Source organism: Ahaetulla prasina, chromosome 6, assembly GCF_028640845.1.
Source record: "Ahaetulla prasina isolate Xishuangbanna chromosome 6, ASM2864084v1, whole genome shotgun sequence".
Lineage (NCBI taxonomy): Eukaryota > Metazoa > Chordata > Lepidosauria > Squamata > Colubridae > Ahaetulla > Ahaetulla prasina.
This window is the reverse complement of record NC_080544.1, coordinates 70,722,810-70,742,790: the sequence shown is the minus strand read 5'-3', so window position 1 is coordinate 70,742,790 and position 19,981 is coordinate 70,722,810. Positions and strand designations below refer to the sequence as shown.

General features: G+C 36.1%; 1 protein-coding gene across 1 annotated transcript in view; it reads left to right on the top strand.

Annotated features, from left to right (window-relative positions):
• The window catches only part of GPC1 (glypican 1), a 216,636-nt gene that overhangs the window by 106,204 nt on the left and 90,451 nt on the right, over nucleotides 1-19,981 (top strand). Inside the window, exon 2 of the mRNA XM_058187154.1 lies at nucleotides 17,741-17,899. Within this exon, the coding sequence (XP_058043137.1) occupies nucleotides 17,741-17,899 (159 nt within the window). The remainder of the gene's footprint in view (nucleotides 1-17,740; nucleotides 17,900-19,981) is intronic.

The window sequence follows — 19,981 nt, the reverse complement described above, 5'->3', positions numbered from 1 at the left end:
GTGTAACAAGCTTCAATGCTTCAACTTTACATATTTTTTGCTGTTCCAGATGCTTAGTTTCTTTCAATTTTTATTTTAATATGTTTGGAACATTAACTTTGTTTTTACTCTCTTAACCTGACCTTGTGTTGTCCATTCATTTATTTTAATTGCATTATTATAATCTATTCACAACAATGTGAACTCACAGGTACCAGTTCCTTAGCTGTTGTTGGCCTTCATACACACTGAGTTCTTCCCAAGAGACTAGAATGTTATAATTTATCAGCATAGTACATGTGTGGCCACAGTGTGGCCTTTTGCAACTGATAGATTGAAATTTTGTCAATGCAATTATTTTCTAAATGCTGTCCAAGTTTTTTTATACCGCACCCAATGTACTAATTAACACTGACCACCATTGCCAGTTTATGCCATAAACTTTCAGTTTTGATTTTCAGATCTTGATACTTTGTGATCTTTGTCTTCTTTTCTACTGTTCCCTGGTATTGCTACATCTTTATCCACATTTTCTTCTCTTCAACAAACACAGTTATATCTGGTACGTTATGAGCCAAGATTTTATCAGTTTGTATGTGGAAATTCCACAATATTTTAATATGCTGACTTTTTTACTTTCTCAACTCTATATTCCCACCAATTTTTCATTATGGTACATGATAATTTTTATAGATGTTCCAGTGAATCATTTTGCTGACTGTGTTATGTGTCATTATTTATAATTGCATTGTGCGAGTACATGATCCACTGTTTCTTCTTTGCACAATCGGCACTTTGAATCACTTGATGATTTTTCAGTTCTGGTCTTGATTGCATTAGTTCAAATAGCTTGTCTTGAGCAGCCACAATCAAGCTTTCAGTTTCTTTTTTTTAATGTCTTAGTTGCAAGCCATTGCCAGGTTTCATTTTTATCTACTTTTTTCCAATTGTTTATAGAAATTGATTATGTAATGCTTTTCTTTGCCAGCATTCTGTTCATGTTTTTATAGCATTATTTTGATATTTACTCTTTGCTTCCTGTACATTTAGTAAGTTCCAGCTTTTCACTTGAATCAATGCTTGTTCTCGCCTGTCTTTTACATAATCAGCCAAAACACACTTTTCTTCTTCAACAGTTTATTTGACCTGAAGTAGACCTCTGACTCCATTACTGCTGAGAATATGTAATCTATCAATATCATATGGGGAAGTATAGTAATACATAGTGAATAGTCATCAATGTTCTTGTTTTTCAGTCCAAACTGTCCATTTCAGCTTGTGTCTAGGTAATAATTCCAGTAGTGTATTGTATCACAAGTATGGTTTAAGTATTGATGGCTTGGTTGGTGTTTCTACTGTTCCCATTTGTCTTTAATAATTTCCTCACTCTTTGGATGTATTTACTAATTTCATTTTTAGCTTGCTTGATGCTATCCAACTGTAAAATGCCAGGTATTTGTAGGCTTCATCCTGGTGGTTTTTGATCATTTGGCCATTCATCATTTCAACTCCATTACTGTTTGACTGTTCCCTCAGTTTATTGCTACTGTCGTAGATTTATCTAGGCCAAATTCCATTACTATATCTATGCTAAAATTCTTTCAGTGTTTGTCATTATTATTATATAATCATAATCAACATAATCATCATTTGATGGCTACAAAGTCAGGTACGTGCATCATTTTGGGGGTGGGGAGCCCAAAAAAATATATCAAAATTGTCTCATAAGGTTTTTGTAACTATATTTAGTTAGGGCAGGAACAGAAATTCAGAAGAGATTTTAATTGCAACTGGTAAGCCTTGAAATGCTAAGAATGTGCGGTACAGTATGGCCTGATTGTGTAGGAACAAGGCAGGCTAACCACAGGCACTAATGCAACTTACCACTTTGCTAGGATAATTGCTGAATGACTTAAATCATAGCCCATATTATTTTACACTTTCGTCTTGGTTTTCCATTCACGGCTTTTTAAAGACTAATCAGAGTCAGAAGGTTCACTTGAGCCAATTTTTTCCAACTTCTTACTTACTTCTCACTTATTAATATAATATTTGGTTCTTGTTTTTGTCCATTAAAAGCAGTGTCCAAATATAAACAAAGCTATGCAGGAAACTAAAGATATAGAAGATAAGTCTTAGGGTTGTACTTTTAATTAATTAGCTTTATTGTATAACCAAGTTACAGAATCTTTGAAACACTAAGGAATCTTACCTATTGCCTTTTGAAACCAGTGGGAAAGAATTCCTTAGATGAATGGAAATTAAAGCAAATAATTCTCACCATGTTGAGAAAGATCAGAGTTTTTAAAAGGCATCTCTGAAAGAAGATCAGATAAATTCTTGTTCGCTCACTTCATTAAATACAACTTTAGAAGACTGCAATTTCAACATCTCTTTCTGCCCACGGCAACAGCTGATCAAAGTGTAGTTTTTGTTGTTTATAAATATCGTATCAAGACAGATATAGAACTTCTTGAGGGCAGAGAGTGAGTGATTTGTAAGGTGAAAAGTAATGCTGAAGGTGAAATGTGAATTTTAACTGCTTTTTAGTAGTAATTAAACAGGATAGCAATTCGTTGTAAAGCTAAATTTACAATGTCAGTTGGGAAAGTATGGGCCGTAGCAAGGAGTTTAGAACCAAGCCCAGGTGTGTGTGTGTGTGTGTGTGTGTGTGTGTGTGTGTGTGTGTGTGTGTATCATAATGGGTTAGAGCTGACAGAGCTCATACTAAGTTTTAGCGGTCTCTAAGTGAAATATAATTAGTGGCTCTCTTTCGATCGAAAGGTCGGCAGCTCAGCGGTTCGAGTCCCTAGTGCTGCCGTGTAATGGGGTGAGCTCCCGTTACTTGTCCCAGCTTCTGCCAACCTAGCAGTTTCGAAAGCACGTAAAAATGCAAGTAGAAAAAATAGGGACCACCTTTGGTGGGAAGATAACAGCGTTCCATGTGCCTTTGGTGTTGAGTCATGCCGACCACATGACCACGGAGATGTCTTCGGACAGTGCTGGCTCTTCGGCTTTGAAACAGAGATGAGCACCGCCCCCTAGAGTTGGCAATGACTACCACGTATGTGTGAGGGGAACCTTTACCTTTACTTTACCTTCTTTTGCAAATGTCTATCTCAGTGCTGATTTTATGGAAAAGTTGTCCCACCTTAAATCATCTCATAATTTTATTATTTTTCCCACGGATTATTTCAAAATATTTGTGTACTATGGTTGTACTGTAGGACATATACAGGTGGTACACAAAATTAAACTTCATTTTAATGACATTTAAGTACAGGAGTAAAATACATGTAATAGTTTTGTACCATCAACATATGTACTACACAAGTGCTATTATGAATGAGAAATAGCATGGACCAAAAAGGCCTCTTCCTTATTAATATCAAATGAGCATTTTCTGGATGCAGGGCTGCTAAGTGAATATCTAATGAGGATCATGGTTCCATATGAAATAAGAAGTTTATCTAATATCCAGGTATCGTATCTTTTAAATCTTTGCTCTAGCCTGGTAGCAAATTGTCACCCAGTACAGTTTTATTTATTATTTATTTATTTATTAAATTTTTATACCACCCTTCTCCCAAAGGACTCAGGGCGGTGTACAGCCAAAAGATAAAAAACACAAAAATATACAATTAAAACGACAATTTAAAACCGAGCATATTAGAAAAAATGGCCAACATTTAAAGATTTAAAATTTAAAATTATAAACCATAAAATAATAAAACCCCAGTTAAAATTTAAAATATTAAAAAATATTAAAAATATTATGCCAGTCCCGCTTGAATAAATAAGTGCGTTTTCAGCTCACGGCGAAAGGTCCGAAGATCAGGCACTTGACGTAGTCCAGGAGGAAGTTCGTTCCAGAGCGTAGGAGCTCCCACAGAGAAGGCCCTGGCCCTGGGGGCCGCCAGCCGACATTGTTTGGCGGACGGCACCCTGAGAAGACCCTCTCTGTGAGAGCGTACGGGTCGGTGGGAGGCATAAGGTAACAGCAGGCGGTCCGTGAATTCTTTGCTTGCATATAAAACAATCCTAGCATTTTGTCCTTTGCATACGTCATAGACCATGTAAAACAGCTCCATGTAAAGCAGAGGTTCCCAACCCCCAGTCCATGGCATACCAGCAACCAGTCCATGCAAACAAGCGAAGCCCCATCCACAGGATGCAGGTAGCCTGCAAAGCCACACCCCCTCAAGTCCACGGAAAAAACTTTCTCCATAGAACCAGTCTCTAGTAGCAAAAAGGTTAGAAGCCACTGATGTAAAATATATTAACATTTCAAAAAATTATGTTATCAAACTATTAAGAGCCTGGGAAAGTCTGCAACTGGTCTTTTAAAAGCACTAAAATGCACTTTTCATCATTGCAACATTCATATTTCTGAGAGAAAGCGATGCAGCTGCTTTTTTATGGGGAGTACAATCCCACTCAGAATAGAAACTGCTTATTGTCTAGTTCTTCATAACTCTTACAACCAAAATGGAAGATTCTCAGAAACTTCTTTAATCAAATTTATTGAAAGAGATAAAGAAATCTTTGGAAAAAATCTTAGTAAAAGGATATGTCTTTTCAGTACCCAGTTTATCTCTCTGTTCAGTAGAACTTCTTCCTGAACCTCTTCTTGATTGCTCATTGAGAAAGTGGCTTATTTTTTGCTGATAACGAATATGTAGGTGTTCTGGGCTTCTAAGCTTCTGCAAATGACTGTCGTCTTTCCACTTACGTTACGTGCCTAAAAACACCTACTCACCATATTTCCTTTTTTCCAGGATGCAAACTCAGTTTATGGTGTCTATTCCAGCAGCACTGATCTGGGATATACACTGTGTCTTCTGATTCAGAAGCAATGCAAAAATAGAATTGTGTGTCTTCAGCAAAATAATGACATCCCTATAACAGTTCCCAGTGTTGATATTAATCTACTGTATTAAGCATTAAATGATATTGGAGAGAAGGAACTATAGATGATCATTGAAAAACGATCATCTATGTGACCAACAATGAATGTGTGTCTGTGCGTTTATATACACAACCACATACAGTTTCTGTAGCCACTCAATTCTGGGAGGCTTACAATTCTAAAATTATAAACATTTAAAACATTATATTGAAACAATAAAAACATCCATAAAATAAATAACTACAAACAGCAGCCATGATGATTAATTGACTAATAATAAAGCCAAGTAGTTGGGCCATATGCCAAGCCCCAGCCCTGGTACCTAAGTATCAAGATATCATGGTTAATGGTTTATACTTAGTAAAAGTAATAGGGATATAACCTGACTTTGTTTCAATAAAAACCTATTATCTGGACATTCAATTTGCATTGGCCCCAACAGCAGATCTGAATTCAGGAGAGTATGAATTTAGAAAATCAGTTCTAAGTGTGTCTGGAACTGAAACTTGTTATACTTTCAAAACTCTGTCCCCCTAAAATGGTATTTAATTATTTAATACTTTTGAGATCCTAGTAGGGTTTTTTTTCCTCCCCAAAGGAGCCATACAACTGCTACTTTTAAGGGCAACCAACCCCTTCTCTTACATTTATACTGTAAATAATAATAAATTAATACAACTTTTGCTTTATCTTTACAGGGTTAATCAAATTTTAACAACTTTTTGTTTTGCTGTTTATGTATCCTGCTACTTCTTCCTTTTGAAGCTGTTCAGCTTGCTATTTGTTCATTTCTATGGTATACACAAGGTATTTAAGTAGTTATTAAAACACTTTTCATACTAATTTTCAAACTGATTCATGCTGTGATAAAATTATTACTATTTGTGAAGTTCAGTCAAGGAAAAGTCAGAAAAAAATCAGATTATTACATCTCAACTTGTAGATATTTTAGCAAGCAGAACATTCATGCCTTTAAAACCTAACTTTCCGAAGTTGCTTCAGCTGTGGGCAGTTCTACAAATAACGTATCTGGATGCTTCATGTACTCATTATGGCTTGGCAGGATGAAGTAGAGGTAAGTCAGCTTTTTAGAATAGACTGAAAAGAAGATTGAAAAAATAAACTTTCTGTCCTATATAAAGCTATATATAAGAAATACTTATGACAGAAAATAGATTTTTAGGCCATCTGGGTTACATAGCACACCAGGAAAGCACACTTTCTCTTATCATAAAAAGGAAAGAACCTGAAGCAACTGAAAGCTGCAAAATAGACCTGGTTCCTATGATAATTTCTTGATGTTTCATGCTTATTAGCTGAAATGTAGGGCAGTGTATCAGAATGACTAAATTCTGCAAACAGCCATTCTAAAAGGAATATAGCTTGTTCCTGCCTAAAAACCAATTCATGGGAACCTTTTATTTCTTAACTGATTCCAGTGGGCCATCTTTTCAGAATTTTTGCTCCCGTTGGACTTTTTTCCTCTTTTCTATAACAGAATAGCAGAGTTGGAAGGGACCTTGGAGGTCTTCTAGTCCAGGGGTCTCCAAACTTGGCAACTTTAAGACTTGTGGACTTCAACTCCCAGAGTTCCTCAGCCAGTTCTGGGAGTTGAATCCCACAAGTCTTAAAGTTGCCAAGGTTGGAGACCCCTGTTCTAATCCAACCACTTGCTCAGGAAACTCCCTTCTCAGGAATCCTGCTGTCCCACTGCTCAAGAAACCATATACCATTTCAGACAAATGGTTATCCAATCTCTTCTTAAAAACATGCAGTTGTTGGAGCATTCACAACTTCTGGGGGCAAGTTGTTCCACTGATTAATTGTTCTAACTGTCAGGAAATTTCTCCTTTGTTCTAGGTTGCTTCTGCCCTTGATTAGTTTCCCTCCATTGCTTCTTGTCCTGCCTTCAGGTGCTTCTCTCTTCACACACACCTTTTTTTTTCCATTTTCATTTATACTTTGGGGGGGATCTGTTTTTCTTAGCCATATAAAAATTAGTTTGGAATTTTTTTCATTTGAACCCCAGGATAGAAATGATATAAATACAAACTAAATTCAATTTTCACCTTGGGAATTTTTAAAGTTTACAAATATGTGGCATGAAAAATTGGTACACATTCTCATTTTCAGTCTTAATGAGAAGTCAGAATTAAACAACATAAAACCTTGTTAAATTTGTGAATGGAAATCTCCAAAATTGTAAAAGCCTCCTTGGAACACCCATGTACCCGTCACTGTCAATTCCTACATACAATTCCCATAATAGGATAGAATAGAGTAGAATAACAGAGTTGGAAGGGACCTTGGAGGTCTTCTAATGATCAAATAAGTGTCTATAATCATTCCACAGTCAGTGTCCAATTCCTGTGCTTGCAGAAAGTTATTCTTTGCGTTATCCTTAGACAATTTATAGACGCTATGATTAGACCTGTAACATATCAAAATTTGAAAAGTTATCCTTTATGGTAGCCATTACTAAACGTTATAATAGTAAATAGTGAAAAAGAAATATTTTCTGATATCCACTCTGAATTTCTTACCAGTTTCATTGGTTTCACAAAATCTGAAATTTTCACCAAGTTCTGAAAACCTCTATGTCTACTTTTATCACATTAATAAATTAATTTACATGTCCCTTTATTGCCCTCTTTTATTGAAAAATAAACGCTATAACCTTTTCTTATTTCATTCTCTTAATCCTTTCTCTCTCTCTCTTTCCCTTTACAATCACACAATAACACAAAAATCAATTTTAATATATTAAAAATTAAAACCCTAAAAATTGTAATCTTCAGGAACGTGGCATCCATACTTTGGATACTTCTTTGATTTGTTCCTTCTTTGCTTGCTTATTCAATTTCTGAGATGCTTACCTAATACCTAATTACCTAATACACAGTGGGAATGGCAATGTCAGGGTTCCGATGGATTGCCTGGCCTGCTCTCGAGTTGCCATACGCCAAAGATGCTTTGCGAGTTGACAGGCAACAGTTATATTTTATTTGGCTACTTTGTCCCAACAATTATTACTGTAACACAGGGTAGATAACCCTTTTTGCCGATTGATTTTTGATACCATAGTATGGCCAATGATAAAATGCCTATTTTCTGGAAGACAAACTGATAAAGTTGCTCTTTGTCAGGCTTTCTAACCATGTTTTTCAGCAATTGCTAGAATAAAACAATCTATCATTTTTCTTTCTGTTCTTTTATATTTTTGATCTGTTTGAAAAAGTACTCTTAGAAATAAAATGTTAAAGGCTATTTTCTTTGCATTCCTGCCAAATTGCCAGGTAGCTTTAAAAATATTAAAATTAACTTTAAAAAACGAAACTAGAAAGACAGAGTTGAGGAGTTATCTGTGGGCATATGTTGCCTAATTTCCACTAATGTCTTGTGAACAGTGTTAACTTGTAAATACAGGCATCGTGGAAGTCTTCACATGTGGTAGGCCAGGATCTATATTTAGTTAAGAAATGCATTTAACAAAAATGGGTGCCTCACCAATAGAATTAAAACAATCTTAACTTGCATCAGAAGATCTTGCTAAGTTTCATGGAAGGCTAATTTTAATTTTGTAACTGAACTATAACATTTTCTTAAAAACAATATACTTAAATGAAAACCTTGAGTAACTATAACTACATGGAATTACGAATGGAGACACTATAATTATTCCCCACATGATTTTACCAAAATTTGATCATGCTACCACTTGTGCATTTTTTCCCCTGTTTGATGGTGTTTTATTTTGTGGTCTGCTTCTCATTATTCATTTCACTTTTGGCACACATATTTCAATAAGTATTTCTCTGTCAGAACTAGAACAGATTACCATAATTAACCACAAAATGATTGTGCAAGCTCTTTGTCAAAGTTATATATAGGATCCCATAGAATCCCAGCACTAATTTTACAAAATGACCAAGGTTGGCAAAATTTTAAAGTCATGTATCAATTCCTTTCCATGCAGACCAGCTAAATATTCCAGTATTTTGAAGCTAGACAGACTTTCATTAAATTTTGAAATGGTTGCTTCCTAAAATATATTTTTCACCAAGAGATGCATTTTTGTATTTGAAATATTGTGCAAGATTCCCTAATTTAATGGAAAACTATAGAGATTTTGTCCTATGCCAATTTAATAGTTTAATCATTTAATACTTGTTTGCATTTATAAGTTCTGTAAGAGAACATTTCTACATTTTCTGATGGATATAAAGTTATGTGGAATAGGTTATAAAACTCTCAAGAAATGAATCATAACACAACATAGAAGCTTTTCTGTTTGAATAATGATTAAACTTACTTTTATTATTCTGCTACTAGAATATTTTCTACTATAATTACAAAATCATACATACTATCATGTTTCCAGGTAATTTCCACTGATTATACTGAATGAGTTCCAAGAAATTCAGCCTTCATTTCAGGGATGGTCGATCTTCATTATCCACAGTTTCACATATTTATGATTCAGAAGTAGAGACAAGATCTGGGTATATGTATAAAGTTTTGTATACATAATTTTTTCTTGTTTTGTTACTTTATGAATCAGGTTTTAATACCTTTAGCACTTTCAGAATATCTTTTAAAGGATAGAGACAAATCTTCTTATACTTGCATTTGCTCCTCCTTTTCATTCAATTGTGAGGCTTTCTACTTGACTTTTCTAGTCTCAGTTCAAGGGCTTTGATGCTATTGGATTCTGGTATTGCTTGCTGCTTGCTTGTAGCAATTAGATTGAGCCACAGATGGCCTTGGGCATTACTGACATTCACTGGGGCAATTGAAAAGCCTCTTCACCAAGATGTGAAAGAGCTCTGAAGAATAGACAAGCCAGTGGAGGCCACATGGTGCAAATAAGTGATTCCCTCCATTGCTAACTATGTTGCTTGAAAGAAAACTTTTAAATAAGCTTTCCCTGTGAGATCCACTATGTCTAAGCAAGAGGAAAGAGCAGTAAATATAGCTACATTACAGAGATGATTATTAAGAAAAGGGAAGTGCTTGTGAGAGGAAGAATATGACTATAGGCATCAAAGCTTCATCCAAAGTTATAAACTTGATAATCTTTGTTAATGGTTTTGTCATCTGCAATCTTATAATGGAACACAAAGACTGTAAATTATGAAGATCATTTGTGCTTCTTGATGAGAATTGGAGTTTAATCCATGCTTATACAAAATAGTTTCATGATTTAATTCCACGAAAATATATCCATGGTCTCTGCACTTGAAGTCAAGGATGAGACAAGTTGCACAAATCCAAATAATGGTACTATTATGACAGACCTAATAAGTTTCCTCAAAAAATGTGCTACGCTCAGAAGATGAGTCTTATTTGGCTAACAATTGGGTCAACTTAGCAATTACTAAATTGCTTTGCTATCCACTTCTTATTTAAGAAATGTCTTATGACAAGGTATTTTGATATTAGGTCAGTAAGATGTTCAAAAGGCAACTTGGTAAAGCAGGTTACTACGAACAACATATTCCTCTATGAACACTGAGACAGCCTTGTCCTCTGAAAAGTTCTACATGCTTGCTCTGACAACTACCCAGATTGTCTTTGTATGTGTGTGTGCATGCACACAGAAACCTAAGTAACTGTAAGAGAAACCAAGGATCCGTGCCCATCTATTGGAATGTATTCATTCCTCATTAGCTGTTCTCTTGTCCTTTCTCTCTGGCTCAAATCTGTGCAGAATCCAAGAGAAATGGAGATTTCTGCTCAATCTTCAGTACTGTTACCATTGGGTTTCCTAAAGAAAGAAAGCAAACAGTGAGTAAGGATGCAGCAGCAGGAAAAAATTTTAAGAAGACACAGAGGTTCTGTGGAGTTCTGTGGCTTTGAAAGGTGCCTAGGAACGTCTACCTATGACATCACCATTATTGATTCAGAAGATGACAACTATATTAGGAACTTAGTACATGTTTGGTCCTGCTGCTTGCAGTTTTGAAGAGAACAACTGTATCTGCACATCTGATGAAGTAGTCAATTTTTAATAACATACAAAAAGCTTATATAATCATAAACTTCTTTAAGATGCAGTAAAAGAGTTTGCTGCATTTGCTGCAAAGGGCTAACACAACTATCTGCCTGGAAATTATTGCCTGAATTTCACACAGCAGGGATTCCTCTCTTTTTTTTTGCTTCATTTACACAACCCTTTTGGAGGTATTCACAGAGCCTCTGCAAATCAATGTGATATCACAGATAAGAATTTGCTTCTGGTAGTAAGGTCATGGCCAGCAGCGAGCATATACTTTAGATGCCCGAGCATAGCTAGTCAAGCTTAAAAATCTTTGATTTGCACAATTCAGTTTGCCAAATGGCTTTGATCTGCTAAAGAAAGGATTCCCTAGTTTTTCTATATCTATATATTCAGATCCATTTTTGTACTTGCATTTTCAAAGCAAGTTTTTGCTAATATTTAGCAATGTTTATATGGGGCTTAGGTTTTAATTTTTTTATATATTTTGTGACAATAGGAAACAATGAGTATCTAATATGTGTATGTGTGTACACACGCTGGATATAGCATGTGGCAAGTTACTTTTCTTCCCATGTATGACTGTCTGACAATCCTTGGTATACATTATCCATACCTTGATGACTGTTCAATTTAAGATTAAGCCAACACTGAACCTACTTGTCTTCCTTTTGTCAACATTTTCAGGAGTATATAATGGGAGTTAAGTGCACCCAAGAGGATAATCTTTGAGCCCTGCACGAGTTAGAAATGAGTTGAATAACTCCAGATGGACTTAGTGGGCAAAACAAAACATTTGATGTCAGACTTTGATCTATTATATTAGGCATTTTTTCCTTTTCAAGCCCTGGTTTCTAATACACAGATTTTAAGAGCAAGCATGGCTTTGGTAGCTGAATTTTGTCCAATTGTACAAAGCTAATGTAAATCAAACTCATTTATTGATCAAAGCTGCCTTTTTATGGCTTATGTTATAGACAGCAAATCATTTCCTCTGTATTAAGTTTAAGAGGTGGTTATTTTTTAATCTTTTATTGCTCTTGGATTTCTTTTAGCATGCTCAGTGAGTTTGCTGCTGGAGATAGACTGCATCTTATTTCCTGAAGCAGCCTCTATTTGCTCAGTCAGAAGCAATACCCACAGGGGACAATCAAGCACCTTTCTAGTTTATATCCCATGAAATCAGAAGCTCCAGCTGGTTTCTCAGAACACATGGCTTCTATGGTTTCTTGCTTCTCTTTTTTTCCTTAATCCCATAGAATTCTGATTCCCAGTACCTATTGTCTGAACCTGTGCAGTGGGTTGAGGAGGCAGTTGTGGGTTTATAAGACCCACCTTTATTGTGTTTATTTGTAGATGCAACAATTCTAAGCTTAAACATGCTCATGCTCTAATTACTTAGGTAAATTTCTCTCTGCCAAAGGAAGCAATAGTTAACATTACTACCTCTAAATGGAGCAGTTCCATGGCAAAATTTGTATTCAACTAATTTTTTTTGCTAGTATATGCTTGTTCACTATCAGTTGGCTCAATAATAATTTGTGAATAAAATCCAACTCTTGACAACCAGCATCAGCATCTCATTTCTTAGATTTTTGCAAAAAAAAGTGAGGTTTGGTTATAGCTATTTCTGAAATAAACCCCTCTGGCATTCCTTATGTCAAATTGTCTTATTTGGGAGCGAAAATGTGGCCAACTTGCCAATGAATTTTTCAGCTGCTTTCTGTCTGACTTCCTGCCCTAAATGCAAGCCGAATGAGCAAAATGTTATACATGCAGAGGAAATCTGTGGTTTGGAGAACTATTTCCCCTCCTATACCTGTGATTCTTGTTAATCCTTTCATTATATTGCTCTCAGAAATTTTCATTCCAATCAGCATAGCCTTTTTGCTTAGTCAGCTGTGGCCTTGGAGAGGGAAATAGTTGCCCTGCCCCTCGGATCATTGACTGTTAATCATTGTGAGATCCTGGCTGTGATCCCAGGGCAAAAGCTGCTACCAGTCTGGTAAATTGTGTGCTGAAAAAGCACACACTACCATCAGTAGCATCTCCAACTGTTACCCAGTTTTTCCACATTAGAGTACCACTACATCAAAGTCAGAAATTAAAAAAATGAAGTCAAATTATGAAAGCCAAGAGTGCAGTGAATATTGCAAAGGAAAATGTGACATTTTGGCTTATATTCAGATTGCAATGCCCAATGCCACATTTACACTCTCCTAAATGATTTGGAAAAATATTTAATAATATAAATGAATTGCCCTATTATGTAGACCATTTTAAAGATAAATTTGCTGATTAATTGCTGAGCTAGTAACTGTGACTTGATTGGACATGTTAGCTATTTCTATTTATTTATTTGTTTAATTTGTATCCTGCCTTTTATTATTTTGATGACTAACTCAAAGCAGCAAACATCTCCAACACGCCTTCCTTCTCCTACTTTCCCCACCACAATAAACCTGTGTGGTGAGTTGGGATGAAAGAGTCTAATGGGGTCAAGGTCACCCAACTGGCTTTTGTGGCTAAAATGGGACTAGAAGTCAGCCTCCTGATTTCTAGTTTGGTGCCTTAAACCAGGGGTCCCCAACCTCTGGGCTGCGGACCTTTGGTGGGCTCTGAGCTGTTTGCAACCGGACTGCATAAATGGTAGGCAAGCATACATGTGTGCGCAGTGGCCAAATACATCCACACACACTCCATTTGCACAAGTGGCAGGCACATATATTATGGGACAATCGATCAGTGTTGGCCCAGTGGCTAGAGTGCAGTATTGCAGGCTAACTCTGCCCACAGTCTGGAGTTTGATCCTGACAGGATTCAAGATTGACTAGCCTTCCATCTTTCTAAAGTTGATAAAATGAGGACTCAAATTGTTGGGGGCAATATGCTAATTTTTTAAACTGCTCAGAGGTGCTATAAAGCACTATGGAGCAGTATATAAGTCTTAAGTATATAAGTCTAACTGCTATTGCTGTTTATTATACAATTTTTTCCTTATTTGGGTTGGGAAGGGTCTGACACCACCCTAAAATAGATTCTGTTGGTATGAATAACATAAGATTTGAGAGGGGCATTTAGTTGAGGTAAACGGGGAGGGAAGCTAAGATTCTTATATTTTTGTGCAATATGATCCAGCTGCAAAATCAAGAGATTTTTAAAGGTGGCATCAAGTGCCAAAGTGAAGGGATAGGTTTCTCAACTGGGCAATTTACAGATGAAACAAACTTTATTTAAGGCTCATCTAGCGGTTGTTATATTTTTGACACCCTCTCATTTTTCCAGTGTTTAATAACTGATGCATATATTTATCTTTTTAATAGCCAGGGTGTTTTATTTACCGTCTTTATTTTTGGTGCTGCACTTTAGATTTAGAATTGCCATGAAAATCATTGAATAGCAGTGTCTAAAATAACTAAACAAATATTTGGAAGCCATGCCCAAAAAGTCAATACATAAGATGCCTGATTTGGTATACCCTGGACATAACCCTATTGTTTGGTAACTTTAAAATAAAGTTAGTTGAAAATAAAATTAGTTGTAAATAAAATCCTGAAACCAGCTAGTTAATACTAAAACAAAACATTCCTCACTTTTTCTTTCTTCCAAAAATAAGGGGCAGATGAAGAAAAAGAGATTTGGATTGGAAACACACACCTCTGCCACTTCCATCTGTTGACAGTGAGACTTCAAGGCTGTTGTCTCTTTACCAAGATCAGTTTTACAACTATGCTTGGAGATGCCTGTATATTCTACTCTTACATTTTTGGGAATTATCTTCACCTATTACTATAAGGAACACTGATACATTTTTGATAGTATGTTTGAAATGGGCAAACGGTATTTTGATGAACGTTTTTATTTCATTTCTCCGTTTATACTTTCCTCCCCATTTTATAATCATTATCAGTCATTAAAATAATATTTATTCCCAATGTTTCTTGTGAGGTAGAGGATTCTGATACTTCTAAGGAATGGGAAAAATTAGGAGTCTAGTAACATCTTTTCAAACTAGCATGTTTTCTTAAAAGCCATAATCCTCCGTATGTTAAAACTCACATTATCAGATGCATTGGGGAAAATCTGGAATCCAAAACGGTACACAGCAGAGATAGATGATATCTCTGAGCCAATGAATACAATGATAACTTAAATTTGAAATTATGATAATTTAAATTTGAAATTGCTTCCATTATTGTTAGAATTTGCCTGTCCAGAAAATGACTGTTTTTTGTAGGAAAGTCTAATCACAACTATTTGTATATCAGAATTGATGAAATTGCTCCTTGCCTGCATTTTACTCCCTTAGGATGCTCTCTACCACCTTCTTTACATCTGTCCAGGAGACTGAAGGCAGAGTGGGGGAATCAGCTTTCTTCCAACAAACTATTGGGTCCCAATCATATACCTTTTTATAATTGATTTACTTCTAGGAAAGTCTGGAAAGTCTTTCAGCAACCTACATATTTTTTTAAATAAAAATATTAATTCAAAAAAGTTTTTTTTTAAGATAGTCAAGGAAGTTTTTGAAAGAAATTCTGCAGCATGCTGTGGGACATGGGGATCGTATTATGACTCCTGTGAGTCAGAACAAATCTTATGCTTTTCCAGGGTGGCCTACAGTTCTAGAAAAAGTACCAAGGGGAGTCTTTCTGGCTAAGCCATAAAGAAGTCATAGAGCTATAGAGATGGATAGCCATGCATCCTGTAGCATGGTATGCTATTGAGAAAAGATTTTAGCAGACATTAGCTATGACCTCTTATGCTTATCTGTCTAACCATGTGTTTCTCAACTTTGGCAGCTTTAAGATGTGTCAACATGACTGGCTAGGGAATTCTGGGAGTTGAAGTTCACCGGTCTTAAAGTTCTTGAGGTTGAGAAACACTTATCTAACCTATCTGAAATATCACAGACAATATTTTCTACAGCTCCACAGTTTGCATAGTGAATTACAGACCAAAGCAGATTCATCTTGTCTCCAAGAATACAAGCCCTCAGGCTCCTAGTGCTGAAAGGAAGAGGCTAGGAGGAATGCTTATGGGTTCTGATGGCCTTGTTCCCATTTGAAAGGCTGCTTAGGAACCAGACAAGCCAAAACAAAACATATGTTTCAGTTTATGCTATAACAGTTTTCCTCTAAAAGCATTGGCAGGATTGTGCAATGGCTTTAAAATCACATCATCTCTATTGACTTCTTTGAAACTAAGTTATCTTAGGGCAGAGTTGGAAAAGATACCATTTTCATGGCATAGTTTCATTTAAGTGCATTCCTGTCAGCAAGGGTACAGGAGGAGTATGAGGTGTATTTGCTCCTCATTTCTAATTTCTGATTTTCTATTGTGTATAAACTTTTCCATATACATGCACTCAAGAGTAGATACTCTTTGAATGGTAACCACTATATAAATTATCGACATCAAAGATTAACAATTGTTTCACATGTTGTCATTTCCAAAGCAGCACTGCATTTCTTATTTTCCATGTTTACTCTTTGTCAACCCTGAAGTTGGCTGAACTGTGGCCATTTATTTTTTTTTGTAGTTTTCTCTAGGGAGGTTTCTCTTCTCACTGCTTCAGGATTGACACCAGGGATGAAATCCAGCAGGTTCTGACAGGTTCTGGAAAACTGGTTGTGGGAATTATGAGTAGTTCAGAGAACCTCCATATACCACCTCTAGCTGGCCCCAGAATGAAGTGGAAATGGAGATTTTGCAGTATCCTTCCCCTGCCACGCCCACCAAGCCATACCATGCTCACCAAGCCACGACCACAGAACCAGTAGTAAAAAAATTTGGATTTCACCACTGGCTGACACAGCCTGTAGCGAAAGGGCCAGAGGGTGTAGAGATAGCTGGGGTATTGTAGCCTAAATAAAATTCTTTCCCCTGGGAATCAAGGACATTGGTGCAGGTGTTTGAAAGGTGGAGACTGGGGTCACCTAGCAACTGAACTGTATGCTGATGAGACCATATGACTGGAGACTCTGGGGGGAAGTGGAAAAGTTTTACTTTTAATTGGGTGTAAAACCAGTGAGAACTTAGAACCGGTTTTCCACCAAGAACGTGCCAATTTGATATGTCCCAATAAAATGTTATTTGATGAAATTGCCTGCCTTGCAGTTCTTATTGAATGGGATGTATTACTTGGAATCTTGACACTCTTCCTACTGTCTGTTCTCCCAAACTCCATAAACAATTGTGTAAATAAACATCAGGATTATAAGTCTCATGCAATAAAAGAATTTCTGGCCTGGAAAGCCACAGGATTTTACTTATTTTGATGCATAAGACTTTGTTTATTAAAATTAAGCAACTTGTTTCTGTGTTTCCCATCCCTCAAAGGGGCCTCTGGTGGCTCAACAGACTAAGCAGTCTGTTATTAACACAGCTGCTTGCAATTACTGCAAGTTCAAGTCCCACCAGGCCCAAGGTTGACTCAGCCTTCCATCCTTTATAAGGTAGGTAAAATGAGGACCCAGTTGGTGGGGGCAATAAAAGTTGACTTTGTATATAATATACAAATGGATGAAGACTATTGCTTAACACAATGTAAGCCGCCCTGAGTCTTCGGAGAAGGGGGGATATAAATTCAAATAAATTTTTTTTTTAAAAAAAGCAATCCTGCCTATTGTCACTGCACTTTGCCCCTCCGCTCCCATTCATTTTTGCATTTATTTATTAAAACTCTCCCACAGGATCTTACTCAAGTCGTCTAAGGAAACAGATGTCATCCATGACAGTTTAAATAGCAATAAAGTTGGTTTAACCTTTGAAGTGTTGGTTTGATTGATTACTCATTTTTATTTCACATGATTTTCCTACTTATACGTTTTTGTCTTCTTCCCATCCACCAGGAGAACATTTGAGAATTTGCCCACAAGGTTATACTTGTTGTACTAGTGAGATGGAAGAGAACTTTGCCAACAAGAGCAGGAGTGAATTTGAAGGCATGTTGAAGGAGGCCACACGATCAGTACAAATAATCTTCACAGCCCAGTACAAGAACTTTGATGGTAAGAAATAAAGAATGTATATAGTTTGGATTGCTGGCTTCCCTTGCATGAGATTTTGTATCCATTTATTTTATACACATTATTATATTTGATTTAGAGTATAAATAGAAATTAATTGCCCAGGCCAGATGAACGAACGGTAGTAGGTAAGCAAACAAAAACAATTTTGATGTAAAATTCCCCAACAAGGAATAAAATAAGACAAAGCAGATATAATAACACAACAGATACTTTCTGTATTCTGATGACAGTAGAGGTTGTAGCTGTAGTACTTTTTTCTCAGGCTAAAATTTAAGTACAAAAGTCAAATATACATTGGAAGTTTTCTGATTGGTTTCAGGAAATGATATACATACAGATATGTTTTTCCCCATTTCCCACAGCCAAATTTAGAATCTGTTTAAACAGGATAGTGAATTTAAAATGTACTTGCAAAGGCATATATATCTTGTAACTATCAAAACATGGAGTGCTAAAAAGTATATATTTCATTGAAAAAATATTTCTTCCTGTAAATCAGTAGCTAAATTAATAACTTGGCTTATTAGCTGACTTTGGCCTTTTTTCATAATGTAAGACACTCAGACAAATCTGGTTTCTTTGTCCTGGATGAAAGTGGAAGAGTGTTCTTGCCAAACAGATCGTGCTTGTAAAATACATTTTATAGAATAATTACATTTTTAAAAGCTGAACTATTGATTTTATCATTGAATTCCTGATTACAATTGTACGTTTTCTTACCTCTGTTTTTCCTAAACTTTAGAAAGTATTCTTTTTATTTCTTTGTATTTATATTTCTTAACATTGTGCACATTCGGAAGAACAAAATACTATTTTATCAAATAATAATACATAAAACACTGCTCTGTCACAGCTATACATTCAGATAGGACCCCGAGGCTCATGAAGACATTTTCTAATCCCATCATGTTTTGTTTCTGTTTGCTTAACCACTGCTGCAGCTATAATTTGGCTTATGATTCAAGTAAGTCAAATAATGTAATAGTACTTCATAAACAGATTTTCAGTGGCTAAGTTGGCAGAGCCAGAATTTTCCTTCTTTACAGTCTGCTAAATACTTTAGATGGAAATAACTGGTTACTAGAAGAGGAATTTTGGACAAACACATGCATATAAACCAAGGGAGAAGCCTGGCTAGAACTTTTCTGTTTGACATATGATCAGTGTACTCAAAGAGTGGAAAGACAGCTAGAAGCCCAGATCTTCCATTAAGTATGAGTCTCCTCATCTGAGACTCTTTGTCTTCTTGCATTGCAAGAAGAAGCCATTACAAACTCTTCTATGTTACAGTATCTCTCCTCTCTTTGGCATAAAGATTTATCACAAGTCATCCCTTCAAGATTGTCCAGATCAAGAAATAGACTTCACAAGAAGACTAAAATTGTGTTTTATTGAGATAGGCTATAGTAGGGGTCAGCAACCTTAAGAGACACAAAGGTCCTAACCGGAAGCCCTTGTTCAATTCTGGAGACTATGATGTGGAAATCCGGTTTCCACATCATAGTCTCCTCCCAGCGCAGCATCCTTTTTCCTCTACCTGTCCTAACCAAAAGCCCTATCGATTGTGGAGCTGACCAGCAACAGGGAGCCACAGCAGAGGGATGAAAGAGCCACATGTGGCTCCAGAGTCATAGGTTGCTGACCCCTGGGCTATAGTAACAGTCTTGCAACTCTGATTGTGATTTCTCTTCTGATTCTCTTATATGTCAAAGAATTAGGGAGGACTCCATTTGCGTTACTTCCTAATACCTTCCCTTTTCCCAGGACTCAAGGCATGCTTCTGCACATTTTATTAATGAGTGATTTCTGAACAGTTTTTTTTTCATGAAAAGTCATCTTTATGGTTCTCTACAATATAGTATATAAATTGTCAGACTGACAATCTAAGTTCTACCAATTACGTCCATAGTAGTCTCAATCCAGGTACAAAAGGCAATAAAATTGTTGTTTAAACCTTGCATCCACATTGGAAAAACCTTTATACTGGTGGATTCCTTATAACATGGTTTAAAATATTAATCTAGAAACAGCATTTTAGAAAAAAAAAGTCTTCCAATTTCT